Genomic DNA, 13,494 nt, shown 5'->3' with positions numbered 1-13,494 from the left:
CACAAGGCTGTCTTCAACTGTGTGAACAACTTTACATTAGAGAGGACACCAGCAAAAATACCACTATGTGATACTTGATGTGTTCACAGTTGGTACATGCTGAATTGAATAACTTGGAGAAGTAAAACTAAATGAATGAAGGTTCTTGGTCTGTAGCTTCCTGAGTATGTCCAAAATGTAAATTACAGGGAGAGTTCTGAAGTGGTGCAGTATTGAGAGACTTCGTGTTACCTGGAATGATTTGTCCTGCTAAGAAGCTACTTTCATCACTGAGACACCTTACCTGACGCTGTGATCTGTTGTGAAATATAAGCAAGCATAGATACTGTGTCATATTCATTGCAGTCTTCTAAGACTGCCTTTTGAGCGGCACCTGAGAGTTACATCTCCTTTTGGCAGCTCTGAAATGATCATCTGTTCGACTTTCATAGCTAAGGCTTGCAAAGGGGTCTCTGACAATGCGGTTATAGTGATGAGGAAATCTAGTTTGATATGGAGCTTTTATACTTTTCAAGTTTCTGAACTGCTCCAGACTTTTATTGGCCGTTAGCTGTCTGGAATAGGAGTGAAGAAACTCATTCATGGTGTATGCTTAGTGACGTCAAATAAATCAGTGTAGTTCTGTCTACTATAGTAGACTTATGCTGATTTGTGCTGTTGGACAGAGCCCTCATAGATATTGATAGCAATGTCTTTCCCAAATGGATTTTGTCATGTTTTCATCCCGGACAGCAACCAAGCCCCATGCAGCTGCTCTCTCACACCACCACCAGCAGGACTGCGGAGGGAATCAGAAGAGTAAAAGCTGGGAAACTCATGGGTTTAGATAAAAATGGTTTAATATAGAAAGCAAGAGATGAACACACAAGTGAAGTAAAACAAGGAATTAATTCACTGCTTCCCAGTGACAGGCAGTTGTTCAGCCTTCTCCAGGAGAGCAGGGCCCCATCACGTGCGTGGTTACTTGGAAAGCCAAAAAACATTACTCCAAATGTCCTCCCCTTCCTCCTTTTCCCCCCACTTTATACACTGAGCATGATGCCACATGGTCTGGAATATCCCTTTGGCCAGTTGGGGTCACCTGTCCTGGCTGTGTCTCCTCCCAACCTCCCATGCACCCCCAGCCTCCTCTCCAGAGTGGCAGTGTGGAAACAGAAAAGGCCGTGGCTCTGTGTAAGCCCTGCTCAGCAATAACAAAACCATCTTTGTGCTATCACCCTGTGCTTGGCACACATTTAAAACACAGCCTCATACCAGCCACTGGGAAGAAAACTAACTCAACCTCAGTCAAAACCAGCACAGGTTGTCTGATGCATTGCTACCTTAGTTATCAGAAGGACTTGTTTGACTTTGTTAAAACAAAATACTGTAGATGTGCAGTGCAAAACTGCCTCATACCAAGAAAAGAAAAGTGGTTTTGGACTATGGAGCAGGAAATTGTTATGAGATACAAAGATCTTATCATCTGGGATTTGCATTTGACTGATCTAGTCAGTGTCCAGGCAGTCATGCCAACAGCAAGTTTTCTCTTGGGCTACCACATGAACAAAATGTTTTTAGAAGCCTTATCTCATATGTGAAGACTGACAATAATAGGTAGGTTCTGACTTAAATACATCTTCCTGAATCTTGATTTTATTTATGCACTTTCCTTTTCCAACTGTTTAATAACAATAGCCATGTTGTTTATGCACTTTTTACTGAAGTTAAGAGGAAAACATCAGACTTTGCTGTGTTGGAAACAGCAGGAAAATCTAAAGGCCAGCATGCTATTCTTATCTGTGCAAGTCAGGGGTTTGCAATGAGAGCCTGAAGGGGACTATACCTTTGCAACTTACTGTAAAGGTGTCCTGAAATTTTAAACAAGCACATGCCCTATTTTCTCTGCCTTACATTGTGCTGAAAAAAAGAAAACAAAACCAAAAAACTTGATAAAGTTTTGGGGTTTCTTTAAAGATGTGTCAGTTTGTGTATTTGTATTAAGCAACTCTATGGTATTTCATTAAAACTTCCTTAATGTCACAGGAAAAATCAAAACAGTGGTGAAGATTCAGATTTAAAGCAAAGGAGAAGGTAAATATATGATCTACAACAGCTATGAAATGGTAGTGAAAGTGCTGATCATATTTTAGTTGACTGCATGCCCTCCTTTTCTTCCTTCTTTCACATCTTTTTAAATGTTGAAAAGGTTTGTTGTTATGCCCATTTCATTTTTTCTTTCCTGTCCTACTTTTGCTAAAACGCTCTGTGGCATAACCTCCTCACAGCACAGTCTTGCAAGTTACCTTGCACATTGTTACTACACCATGCCAGAAGCAGTTTGTGAAAATTTACTAAGAGCTTGTCTGCAACTTGAAAGTCAATTTCAGAAGTTTTAGCTTTTGGATTTTGAAACTGTAGATTTGTTTTAATTCTTCAGCCTCTCTATCTGCTTTTAATTAACCTGTTTTGAAAGTAAGTATGCTGTCATTTGTGATGAATTCTCCTGGAAAAGATAAGTGCAAAGGCGTATGTAGCTCCTCATCGTATTCTCATTGTCTTCCACATTTTTTGCTGACTGTTTTCTGAAGCTTCTTTTTTCCCCCTGCTTGACTGAATGTCACATTCCAAAATGCTGGTGTAAATTCAGGTGTGCCCTTCAACAGCTTCAGCTTTTGACAGGTTTTTGCAACATCTGTCTGTTCTGTGCTTCTCCTTGCTCCTGTGCTCCTACTCACACTGCCAGAATAAGGAGACAGTGTAGTGCATTTGAATGTCTGAGACTCCTGAAACTTGTGAAAGAGGGGAAGCACTCCCAGGATCTGATTCACTGCTGCAGCATGGGAAAGGAGCTCTGGCAGAGATACAAACATCTCTGGAACAATCACAGGAAGCCAAAGAAAGTGTTCATATAATTTGTACTTATTATATCAGATAACAGATTATTTTTTGAAAGATGTTGCCATTACAAGCTGCCAGTAGTAGTCTTGTGATAGATGTCCAACATAAAACTTAGAAGATTTAGTTAAGCATCTCAGGTGGAAAGCCCCATTGTTCAGGAGGGACCTCTTCCCAAGGCTGTGTCTGCTGTATTGCAATACAAATGCACAGGTTTGTTGTTGTATATTGCAACACACCTCTACTTCCTCACAATCTGGCTACTCTCCTCTCATGTTAGTCAGAATAGACTGCACCAGAATGTGAGCTTTCTCTCTCTGCTCTTTCTCTGAAATTCCAAATTCTGCAACAGACCTCAACCCTTCAAGCACTCTCCTGTACTGAATTCATTGTGTCTCTTGCCAAATTAACTATGCCTTTTTTCCTGCTCCTTGTATCAGACCATATAGGTATAATACCTGCAATATCAAATATATTGCATGACCAAGCAAACAAGGGAATAAAGGATGGAAGGTACTTTGTAATTGTCAGAGATCAGAATGATCTCATGTATTCTTGCTCTTGACTTAGGAAAGCACCTTTGTTTCCCTTTTAGGTATTTTACTGAGTTCAGTAAAAGCTGGTGTTTAATGTTCAGTGAAAGGTAATATTCTGACAGCAACCATGAGCAGCTGCCATTCAGCTGACAGCTCAGCAGCCCTTCTGTCTCCCTACAAGGGCTTTTCTGACAGGGACACAGGGTAATTTGATGTGCAGTATCCAAAAGGTGGATCAGATTTCCATTCCTGAAAAGCTAGAGAAAGAGTTTATCATGAATTTGATCAAATAGGTTTTTTATCTTGTATTTTGCCTGCCACGCTGGATTTTTGATGCTTTGGTACCTTATGGGATAAATTGGTTAAATCACAATAAGAAAATACTTATTTCACTAAGAAATGTGGGAAAAAGAATCATGCTAATGATCTGAAAGCATGAAGAACAAAGTTGCTTGAATGACTCACTAATTTTGAGATTAGTGGAATATTTATTAAACATCTGCTAAGATTGGGGCAGGGGAAAGTAGACTTTTGGATATATAAGGTCTGCTGCAGTTCTAGGGCATTTATTGATCTTAACTATTTTATTGTACTTGAGTGAATCTTTTTAGCACCATCTTTTAATCTTCCTTCTTTCTTTGGGGTTACAATTTTCTATAGTAATATACTTTTTTTTATCTGCACTTTAAGCTTCACCCAGAAAAATGTATGTTTTACCTGGGAACCTGGCTTTCCTGAGCCTCTCAGTGCCTTTAGATTGCAAGCATGAAACTTGGGACTGGGGCGAGGCTTCTGCTTCTTCTCTGGGGAAATTCCACTTTCCCAGGCTCATTCCCGTCAGACAAACAGGGTTGAACTGATTTTCCTAGGCTTTAGTTGTCCTGTTATTCTAAGACATTTTTGTTTGAATGGGAGCTATTTAAGTTAAAGATTTCCTAATTTAAGGGAGTGGGGATACCAAATCACAGACTGAGGCATTTAACAACATAACAATTTGATAAAACCAACTATAAATTACTGGTAAATTCATGAGACTCTCACGTATGTCTGGAAAGTAGAGAGACCCTAATGAGATAGGACAGTCAGGGGAGATTATATGCTGCATCTGTTCTGTTCCCTAGGAACAGTTTTTTTCTCAACATATTTCGGCTCTTGTTCCTAAACTGCTAGATCATGCTGTGAGCAGGTGCTAGTCAATAGCCTCCTACTCCTCAAGAAATGTTTCCTCTTAGCTGTTACACTTAATGAACTGCGTTCACTCCTTGGCTTGTTTGAGGTGTGGTTTAACAAATCCATCCCCTTGCAAAAGTGGCTTATCAAAGAGCAGAAGCCAGGAGGCATAAGAAAGTATGAATCTCTGACAGTCTCGTTTGGAGTTATCCCCTTACAGCTCCTCTTTTGTGCCAAGAGACCTCTGAAGAAAATTTCTGTTTTCCATTGCAGCAAAACCATCACTGATTTTAACTCCTGATACCCTAAATCATTCCACATCAGGTCATGCTAGTATCAGTCAACTTTCCTTATTAGCTGGGCTGTCAGTGTAGCAGAGAAACATGTCTTTCTTTGGAGGCATTCATAGAGTAAAGAACTGCTTAGGTTGGAAAAAACCTTTGATATCATCAAATCCAACCATTCAGAGACCATCATCATACCAAAGAATCAATGGTCCAGACCAGGTTTTGATAAGAGTACCAGTTTTTAGGACTCAGCCTGGTGCTAAAATAAGAAGAGTCCAAACCCTGACTGTTGCTCTGTCTACTCCAAAATGCAATCAAGGATTTAAGGGTATCAAATAGTTGTGTCCAAGTATTTGTTTCTAGGATGAGGAGTTTGTCTGTAGGTAGTTCAGCATCAGCCTGTTCCACCAGTCTTTTTCAGTAATAAATAATCAGAACCATAAATGTCACCTTACCATTGGAAGCTTTGCATCTAGAGGTGATATAGAAGTAACTGTTTTATTTCTTTGTCCTTGCATGACGCACCATCTCTGTAGCTGCGTCAGGTCATCCCAAAGCTGGCCTGGTACACATCAGACTGTGTGTGCACTTCAGCTTTCTATATTTGTAAAAATCAATGATGTTTCATCCATGCTTCCTGACACTTGAAAAATATGAACATTAGCTACAGGTAAGACAGAAGCTGTGGTGAATAGAAGAAGACAGATCTGTGAGCTTTTTTAGTTTTGCCAGCAAAACTAGAATTGCTGTATCATTTCTGTTGGGAGTATCACAGTATGCAAGAAGAAAAGAGCGAGAATACATACAATTTAAAGATAAAACATTTCACATCTCAAAGAAACAAAGTCCTGTGGCACACACACAAAAAATGCTGAGAGATAAAATAAAATAATAGCACTCACCTGATACTACATTCTGGGTGCATTACTTTCAAAGTAGTTCTTCCCAAACAATAAAAAGAATAATATTACTTGCAGGTTAGACAAGCCCTCTAAGGTCTTTTAATTCTGATTTTCCTAGTAATGTCTTTGCAGTAATGTTCTTTCCCTGTTTAGCAGTGCAATAATTCAAGTGTTAGTATATAATTTTATCCTGAGATGTTTCTTTTCTCTCGTTCAGATCTCGGTCTCGCTGTAACACCAGCAGTGGCAGCGAATCAGAAAATTCCAACAGGGAGCATCGGAAGAAGAGAAACAGGTGACGTTTATATGTTTTAGACATGGGGACATGAAACACAGACACATAGAGATGGATTTTTCTTAGCTAAACCTAGTGAGATGGAATCCAACATGTCTTATATGCACCGAGACCTCCTGAGGCAGCTGAAGGTCCCTTTCTGAATAGGAAGAGTGATAATTGCCAAAACATACATATCACAGATGTATGCAATGAATACTTGCCCTCCTGTTGCTTGGGAAGAACTCAGTAATGAACCACAAAGTCAAATATGGGACATATTTACAGAAGACTTGCAATAAAAATGGAAATAAAGTGGATAATACCTTGATAATGATATTCTCAGCATATACTTCAATATATATTTAAATAAACTCAAGAGCTGATATGGTGGAAAAAAAGCTTTTGAGGGGAAGTAAAAATATTTTTAGTGGATCTGAAGCTCAGTGTTGTTTTTAAATGCAAAAATTTAATAGTGAAACTATTTTATTTCCCAAATATGAAGTCTGGGCCTAAACCCAAAAAGTGTGCATTGTCAACTTTTAACAGGGCAACAGTAGTTCATATCAAGTGATGCTAACAAGTCCTGTTTTATATATTCTATTTTTCTCATTACTGATATGAAAAAGATGGCAAAACAACTAACTTGTGTCTTTTGTGTTGTGCTGGAGATAACAGCATTTGAGAGTTATTTATGGAAACATTTTTAAAAAACAGAATTTCTTCAAATTGCACAAACACAGTGTAAGACAAATGTCACTGGACAAAAGAGGAATTGTTTAAGTCAAATTGTCTAAGAAGCTGCCTGCATGAGCTGCCGTCATTTCTTCTTGTCTTACATGCAGTACTGTGAGTGATAAATGCTTTTAAGATCTTTGGAAGCTCTTAGTAATAATGGTATGTAAGATAGTGCTACAGGATTATGCAGTATAACAATATTTTAAGCATGATTTTCGGTACTTAAGGAGATGCTAAAAAAATAATTGTGTTACTGGTGTAAAGCATATCTGAGACATAATATTTCTTTGAAGCTTACTTAAATTAGAGCACAATCTTGTAAGATACTTGGCTAACAATAACCTACTGTGCATGGAAGATTTGTTTTTCATCTGAAGTTTGAATGAAATGCTGAGAGTAGTTTCAGTGATCAATACTAAATGGTATTTTGTATCCTTTTTCTTAGAACACTTTTCTTTTCTATGATGAAACTCTTGTGCAGGGAGACCCACAAACAAGTGGAAGAAATTAGAGACTACCACAAGAATGTTTTAAAGAACTCCTTGCAATATAAAGACTGAATTGTGAGGATTAAGTAGTGCTTGTCTTTTTTGAAGAATAAAAGGGCCTTTACCAACCCTTCCTCACCTCATGTAAAATACTTAAAAGAAAAAAAAATCAATTTGTGTTCATTGTTTCTAAGTTTTTCATGTTCTCAGAAATGTAAGATACAGCAAAAATGTTAATCTTACAGCTTCTCTTACTCTTAGGTGATCATATGAAATCAAACCTGATAAAAAGTCATTATCAGTTTTAGATTAAACAAATACTACAGGAACTGGAAGTTTGAGACTTGTGCCTTGTGATCAGGTGCAAGAAAACAACCAGTCATAATGAATTTCTGCATTTTGTTAGCAGCCACAACAGGAATATAACAAGCTAAAAAGGGCAGAGTCACTGAGTAGCTTATCTTTCCAGTTAGCAGAGATGAGCCAGCCCTAAACAGGGTTAAATGGGACATTATAATGAGACTTAACTTCTGGGAATCACGTTTTACCTGTTGCATAGATTAATATAATCAATTTCCCAGTTCAATAATCAGATCCCTGGGACAAGCAAATAAATTTGGCTTAAATAAAATTGTTCTATTTTATTGGAATATGATGAGTGAATACTCACATTAACCAAATGAATCTGCTGATCATAGAAGAGCAGAATATATTGTTCACATGATAAGAGATCACTGTGAACTATTTGTGAGAAGAAAACAAATTATCAGATCAAAACAGAAATGTAGGTAAGAACTTCTGATGGTACAACACTGGAGAAAATGTTAGGGAGAAACTCTTCAGTTGATCTCAAGTACTTGAGGTTTCATTTCATCATAGGAATGTTTTATTTTAGGCAGATATTCCTAAAAATATGAAGATGAATCTATTACAAGCATATTTCAATCATAGAAGAAATGTATTTACCTTTTTAATGGTGTAGCCCAAATTTATTGTGTGGAGAAAAACAAAGTAGTAGACTAGGTGCACTGAAGCATAGTTTCCTGCTTGACTACACTTAAAATACCCACCTGATTAGAATCACAGAATGACTGAATGGTTGAGGCTGGCAGGGACCTCTGGGTGCTGTCCGGTGCAGCCACCTGAACTAGGTGCCCAGGACCACTGCCACATGGCTCTTGAGTATCTCCAAGGAGGGAAACTCCACCACCTCCCTTAGCAACCTATGCCAGTGCTTGGTCACCCTCACAGGGAAAAGGAGTTTACTGACATTCAGGAGGAAATCCTGTGTTTCAGTTTGTGCCCATCACCCCAATCCTGTTACTGGGAACCACTGAAATAATCCTGGATCTGTCCTCTTTGCATCCTCCTTTCAAGTGTTTATATTGATGAATGAGATCTCCCTGAGCCTCCCTTTTCCAGGCTGAACAGACCCAGTTGTGTCAGCCATTTCTCATGTGAGAGGTTCCTCCATCCTCTTTCTCTCTCTCTCTCTCTCTCTCTCTCTCTGTATTTATCCTGTCCTGGAGAGCACATAGCTGGACCCAGCACTCCAGGTGTGGCCTCAGCACTGCTGAGTAGAGGGGAACGATCACCTCCCTTGATCTGCTGTCAGTAATTTGCTCAACGCAGTCCAGGATCCAATTCAGTTCCAGTATTGCAATGGTATGTTGCTGGCTCATGTTCAATTTGGTGTCCACTGGGGCTCCCAGGTTTTTCTCTTGTGAAGCTGCTTTCCATTCAGGTTCTTGTTGCCTTTGACATTTCTACTGGGATTCAATTGCATTTGAGCTTTGGCTTTCTTAACCTCATCCCTACATGCTCAGACAATGTTTCTGTTCCTTAATTCCTTTTCCATTCTTCAAATTCTCCTATATTACCTGCCTCTAATTTCACTCTTTGTAGGTTTTCTTTTTTTGCTTGAGTTTTGCCAGAAGCAACTGGTTCATCCATGCAGACCTTCTGGCATTTTTGCCTGACTTCTGAATCACTGGGATGAAACTGCTCTTAAGTTTGGAGAAGGTGATCCTTGAATATTAACCAGCTTTCTTGGGCCTTTTTTACCTCCAGTGCCTTATCCTATGGGACTTTTCCAGCATGATTGTTGTAGAGGCTAGTGATGTGATCTTGCTTTTGCCCTTCCTCTCAGGGTCCTGAATTTCACTATCTCTTGGTTTTTGCAGCCAAGGTTGCCTTTTACCTTTACAGCTCCAGTAAGCCCCTCATTGTTGTACATTGTACCTAAATAACAACTTCATGCTTAAATATTTTGAAAAATGTTTCAAGAATCAAACCTTCAGAATGGCTCACCTTAAGAGACTTTTTTATTGTATAAATGTATCTTGTTATCATATCACCTGAAATGAGGAAAACCCTCCACTTATAATGCAATAGAGGAGTGATGATAGTCATGAGACTTTCCATTTTATCATCAAGTCTTCCTGGAAATAATGCCCAATTTGTTACTGTGATACCTATTAATCTCAGCTGGATTTATTTCACATGCCAGGAACATGTGAAATGTGTTTGTGGGATAACATATTTCTATATAGGCATATATAAACAAGTTCCTTTGTGGGATCAAATAGTGAAAAGAATGTAAGGAAAGTTGCAATGGACTTTGAGAACAAGGGCAACACTTTTCATTCAGAAGTATCTTTAAATTTTAGAATTTGATAATTGTATCTAAACAATGTATTTTATATAAAGATTGGGTTACCTTGGTCAACCTTTATGTTGTTAAATGTGAGCATAGTACCTTTCTTTGCTTCAGCAAAATGGATGTTTTGTTTCTTCCTGTCTCCATCTAACAGAATTTTGTTGTGGTACTTCAACTGTACTGACACTGCTTGTTTTAATGTATTTATAATGTATTTGTATAATGGGTTTAAATATTTTGCTCAGATTAAAGAGATACAAACCAGTGATGAACACTGTTGTGTGGTTCAACAAGTAGAAGAAAGGTGGCAGAGTAGAAATATGAAGTACTTTGGGATAAATGAGTGAATTGCTAAGGACTGTGCTTGCCATTCATCAGTAGATGTTGATCTACCAGATTAGTAGAGTGAACCCCAGCAGAAATGATGTGGAACTCCTTCAGCAGGAGGTCATTCTTGGCAAGTGTGAAACTGTGGCTTCAGACACAGAAGTGGAAGATCTCGTGTGCTCTGTGCTGGAGTACAGACCTCACACTCTGCTGTGCTGTGAGGGTTTCCTGAGGAAAATGAGTATCACTTAGTTGTTTTATGGCAAACATCTGAATGTCTCCTTTCAAGAACAGCTGTCTGCTTGACCTGTTAGCAGCTGGTGTTTGGGAGAGATGGCAGACCCACCACCCATGGCAGGAGTGCTGATCTGGCAGCTGCAGGTCTTCTTTTTGTGCAAGTGACTGCTGTATGTGGGAGGCAGTTGGTTGTGTTTACACCATATGGGATGATTGCTGTCTCCACAAATTGGATTATTAGGGATGAAAATCACAGTTCATTACTTGTTGCTGTGTGAGTTCTTCTGCTAAATCCTTAGATAGAAGTTTATGTTAATGCCTGTCACCAGATTACAGATTTAAAAAGATTTGCTTAGAAATCAAAACCTGAAGATGCAATGTTCTCCAGATGCTTTGCACCATTTGGTAGAGTTGTGGCTGTTTATGGTAGTTGGAGATGCAGCTCAAAATTCATTATGCATGTGAGAGAAGATCTGTTTAAAGAAAAAACAGCACCCTGTGTAGCCGGTTTAGCTGGACACAATTCAAAACTCAAAGAGAAAAGTACACCTGTAATGAAGAGAAACAACATGCTTTGCATTTCCTGTGTCTCCAGTGTAATCCCTTTATCTCTGTTGGCTTCTTTGTTTGTTTCACCTCTCAGTGTTTCCGTTTTTTGTTAAACTCCTCTGATTTCTTCATTATGCCAGTTGTACCATCCTATCAGACAAGCAACTTTGGGGTAGTATTTTATGGGGTTGTTTTGAAATCCCTACTGAGCTCTAAATTCACTGGTGTGACCAAGCAGTGATCACAATCCATTAGAATTCTATTCCACCACTCATATGTGCAACCCCAAAACTGTGAGAAGCATCTGTGGAACTTTGGTCAAACACTGGCATGCTGGCTGTCCTGGCTGGCTGTAGCATTGTAGGATTACATCAGCCTGCTAACAACATGCTGTTTTGAAAGGATTTTGACTTTTGGTTCAATCTACAATGCATTCCAATAATGAACTCATGAATTAGAGAAATAATAATAATAAAAAGAGAAAAAATAAAAAGGCATAGCATATTATTTAGATGAACACAAGAAGAGACAGGGACCAAACAAAGCCTCAGGGGATGGTGCAGAAGGAGTGCCATCTGGGCTTTGTTGCATGTCAGGATGAAGAGACCGCTTCTTCTGAGTGGGAACTCACCAAGGGGATCAGGGGAATTTCCCTGGATCCTAGGAAAGTGCATGCTGCAGAAAAGTAATGGTAAAAATTGTTGTAGTAGTATGGTCTTGTATCATGATATGGCTCTTCCACTCGCTGTAGATGAAGTGGACTGGAATATATAAAGAGGGAAAAAGTTCTGGATGATTGGCTTGGGCTGGCATGAAGAATTCAAGTTGTGGGTCTGTTCTTCCAGTCATGGATGATTTTTTTTTGGCTTATGCTGTTTCTAAACAACAAATCAGTGAGTTTTGTATGTCCTTCCTATATTTTTGAGTAGTTTAGGAACATTAATTAAAATCTAGCAAGATGAAAATTTAAAGTCCTGCATTGCAGAAGCTGGATTTTTGTGGGGAAAAACCCCCTCTGGTTGCTTTCCTGAGCATTCTGCATCAAGGACCTCAGACTAAACTTCTGGTACTTCTTGTGCAGATTACGGCAGGAGAATGATATGATTGACTCGGCTCCTCAATGGGAAGCTGTGCTGCGACGACAAAAGGGGAAAACGCAGGCAGATCCAAACTACCGGCGATCCAGGCACAGATCTCGATCGTACGTAACCTTTCCACTCTTTGATGTGAAAATTGAGACTACTGTAGCATGTTAAAAAGCAGGAAGAGTGTCTCCAGTGTGGTGGTGGTCCTCAGCTGCTGAGGAACAGGGATTTTCACATGACATGCTCTCACAGTACCAGATTTGTATTTGTGGTCAAACTGCTTTTGTTTAGTGATTTGACTTTCAGGGCACAAATAATGCAGAAAGGGCTTTGTAACAGAGCTGGTCAGAAGCTCTCTCCATCACCTTGATAGAAACCTTGGATGGTTTTGTGGTTCATTGAACATTGGTTCTGTAATGAGGAAAGTGATTCTCCTCTTCTGGAAAGCAAGTCTGTGAAAGCATTCAGATTTTATGTGATAGCTGCAGACGTTTTCACGAAATACATGCACACTTATTTAATCATATAAATCTGCAGTGGTCCAGGTGAGAGCAGCTGCTGATGTTTCCATGTCAAATTACCACTGACAAGGAGCAGTCAGTGATAAATTATGTCCTGATGTCAGGATTTCCATGATGGAGCTGTATTGCCAGGCAGTGCTGTTCCTGCTGACAGGAACAGCTTTGACATTGTGAAGTTACCAGCTTTTGATTTTCCAAAAGTAATGAAAATGTTAGTTTCTCTTAACTTATATTTTTCTTCTAATGCCATGTGTTTTGGGGTATAGACACACTGTATGGTGTCATGTTTATATCCAGACTAATCTGCCATCTCAGCAACCATTCAAAGCAGTTCCAGCATCTGTGTGTCCAGTGGGAAGGGCAGAGCAGAGCAGGGCAAGTCAGGGCCAGGGATGTTGAAGAGTCTGGGGAGGGAAACAATGAGGCACTGGGAGAAGGAGGCAAGAGGGAGCAATCTTTGTATCCCTACTCTCAGTGACTCACTAACGTGGATATATTGCCAGCCTTGGCACTGTTGGTGTAATGTGTGACCTCTATATTATTGGAATTTCTACCAACAGGGCTAAAGTAGAAGGTACCGACTTGTTCACTTTCAGTTGCACAAAATTCATGTGTTACTAGGTGTAATTGTACAATGGTATATTATTAAAAATCAGGACTATTAAAGCTCACTTGCATGGAATCCACAAAATACAGTTGATCAAATTTGATTTCCATTTGTTTTATTGTATACAGAAAGTGCTGCAAACTAGGAAATGCACTGAGTTAATAATGGTTAGATTACATTTATAGCAAACTTTTCTTTCTTCCCCACAGGCCAAGTAAATATTGTTTGGACAGCATG

General features: G+C 39.2%; 1 protein-coding gene across 3 annotated transcripts in view; it reads left to right on the top strand.

The window, feature by feature from the left end:
* EPB41L4A (erythrocyte membrane protein band 4.1 like 4A) overlaps positions 1 to 13,494 on the top strand; it is a 130,601-nt gene that overhangs the window by 106,907 nt on the left and 10,200 nt on the right. For 2 of the 3 annotated variants that reach the window (XM_071580056.1, XM_071580055.1), the window contains exons 17-19: positions 2,026 to 2,073; positions 5,990 to 6,067; positions 12,126 to 12,245. In XM_071580056.1, coding sequence (XP_071436157.1) covers positions 2,026 to 2,073; positions 5,990 to 6,067; positions 12,126 to 12,245 — 246 coding nt within the window. The remainder of the gene's footprint in view (positions 1 to 2,025; positions 2,074 to 5,989; positions 6,068 to 12,125; positions 12,246 to 13,494) is intronic. The other variant, XM_071580057.1, reaches the window with a different exon arrangement.

The sequence above is a fragment of the Pithys albifrons genome, chromosome Z, assembly GCF_047495875.1.
Source record: "Pithys albifrons albifrons isolate INPA30051 chromosome Z, PitAlb_v1, whole genome shotgun sequence".
NCBI classification, from domain to species: Eukaryota; Metazoa; Chordata; class Aves; order Passeriformes; family Thamnophilidae; genus Pithys; species Pithys albifrons.
The sequence above is the reverse complement of the archived record's forward strand: the minus strand, read 5'-3'. Positions and strand labels throughout refer to the sequence as shown.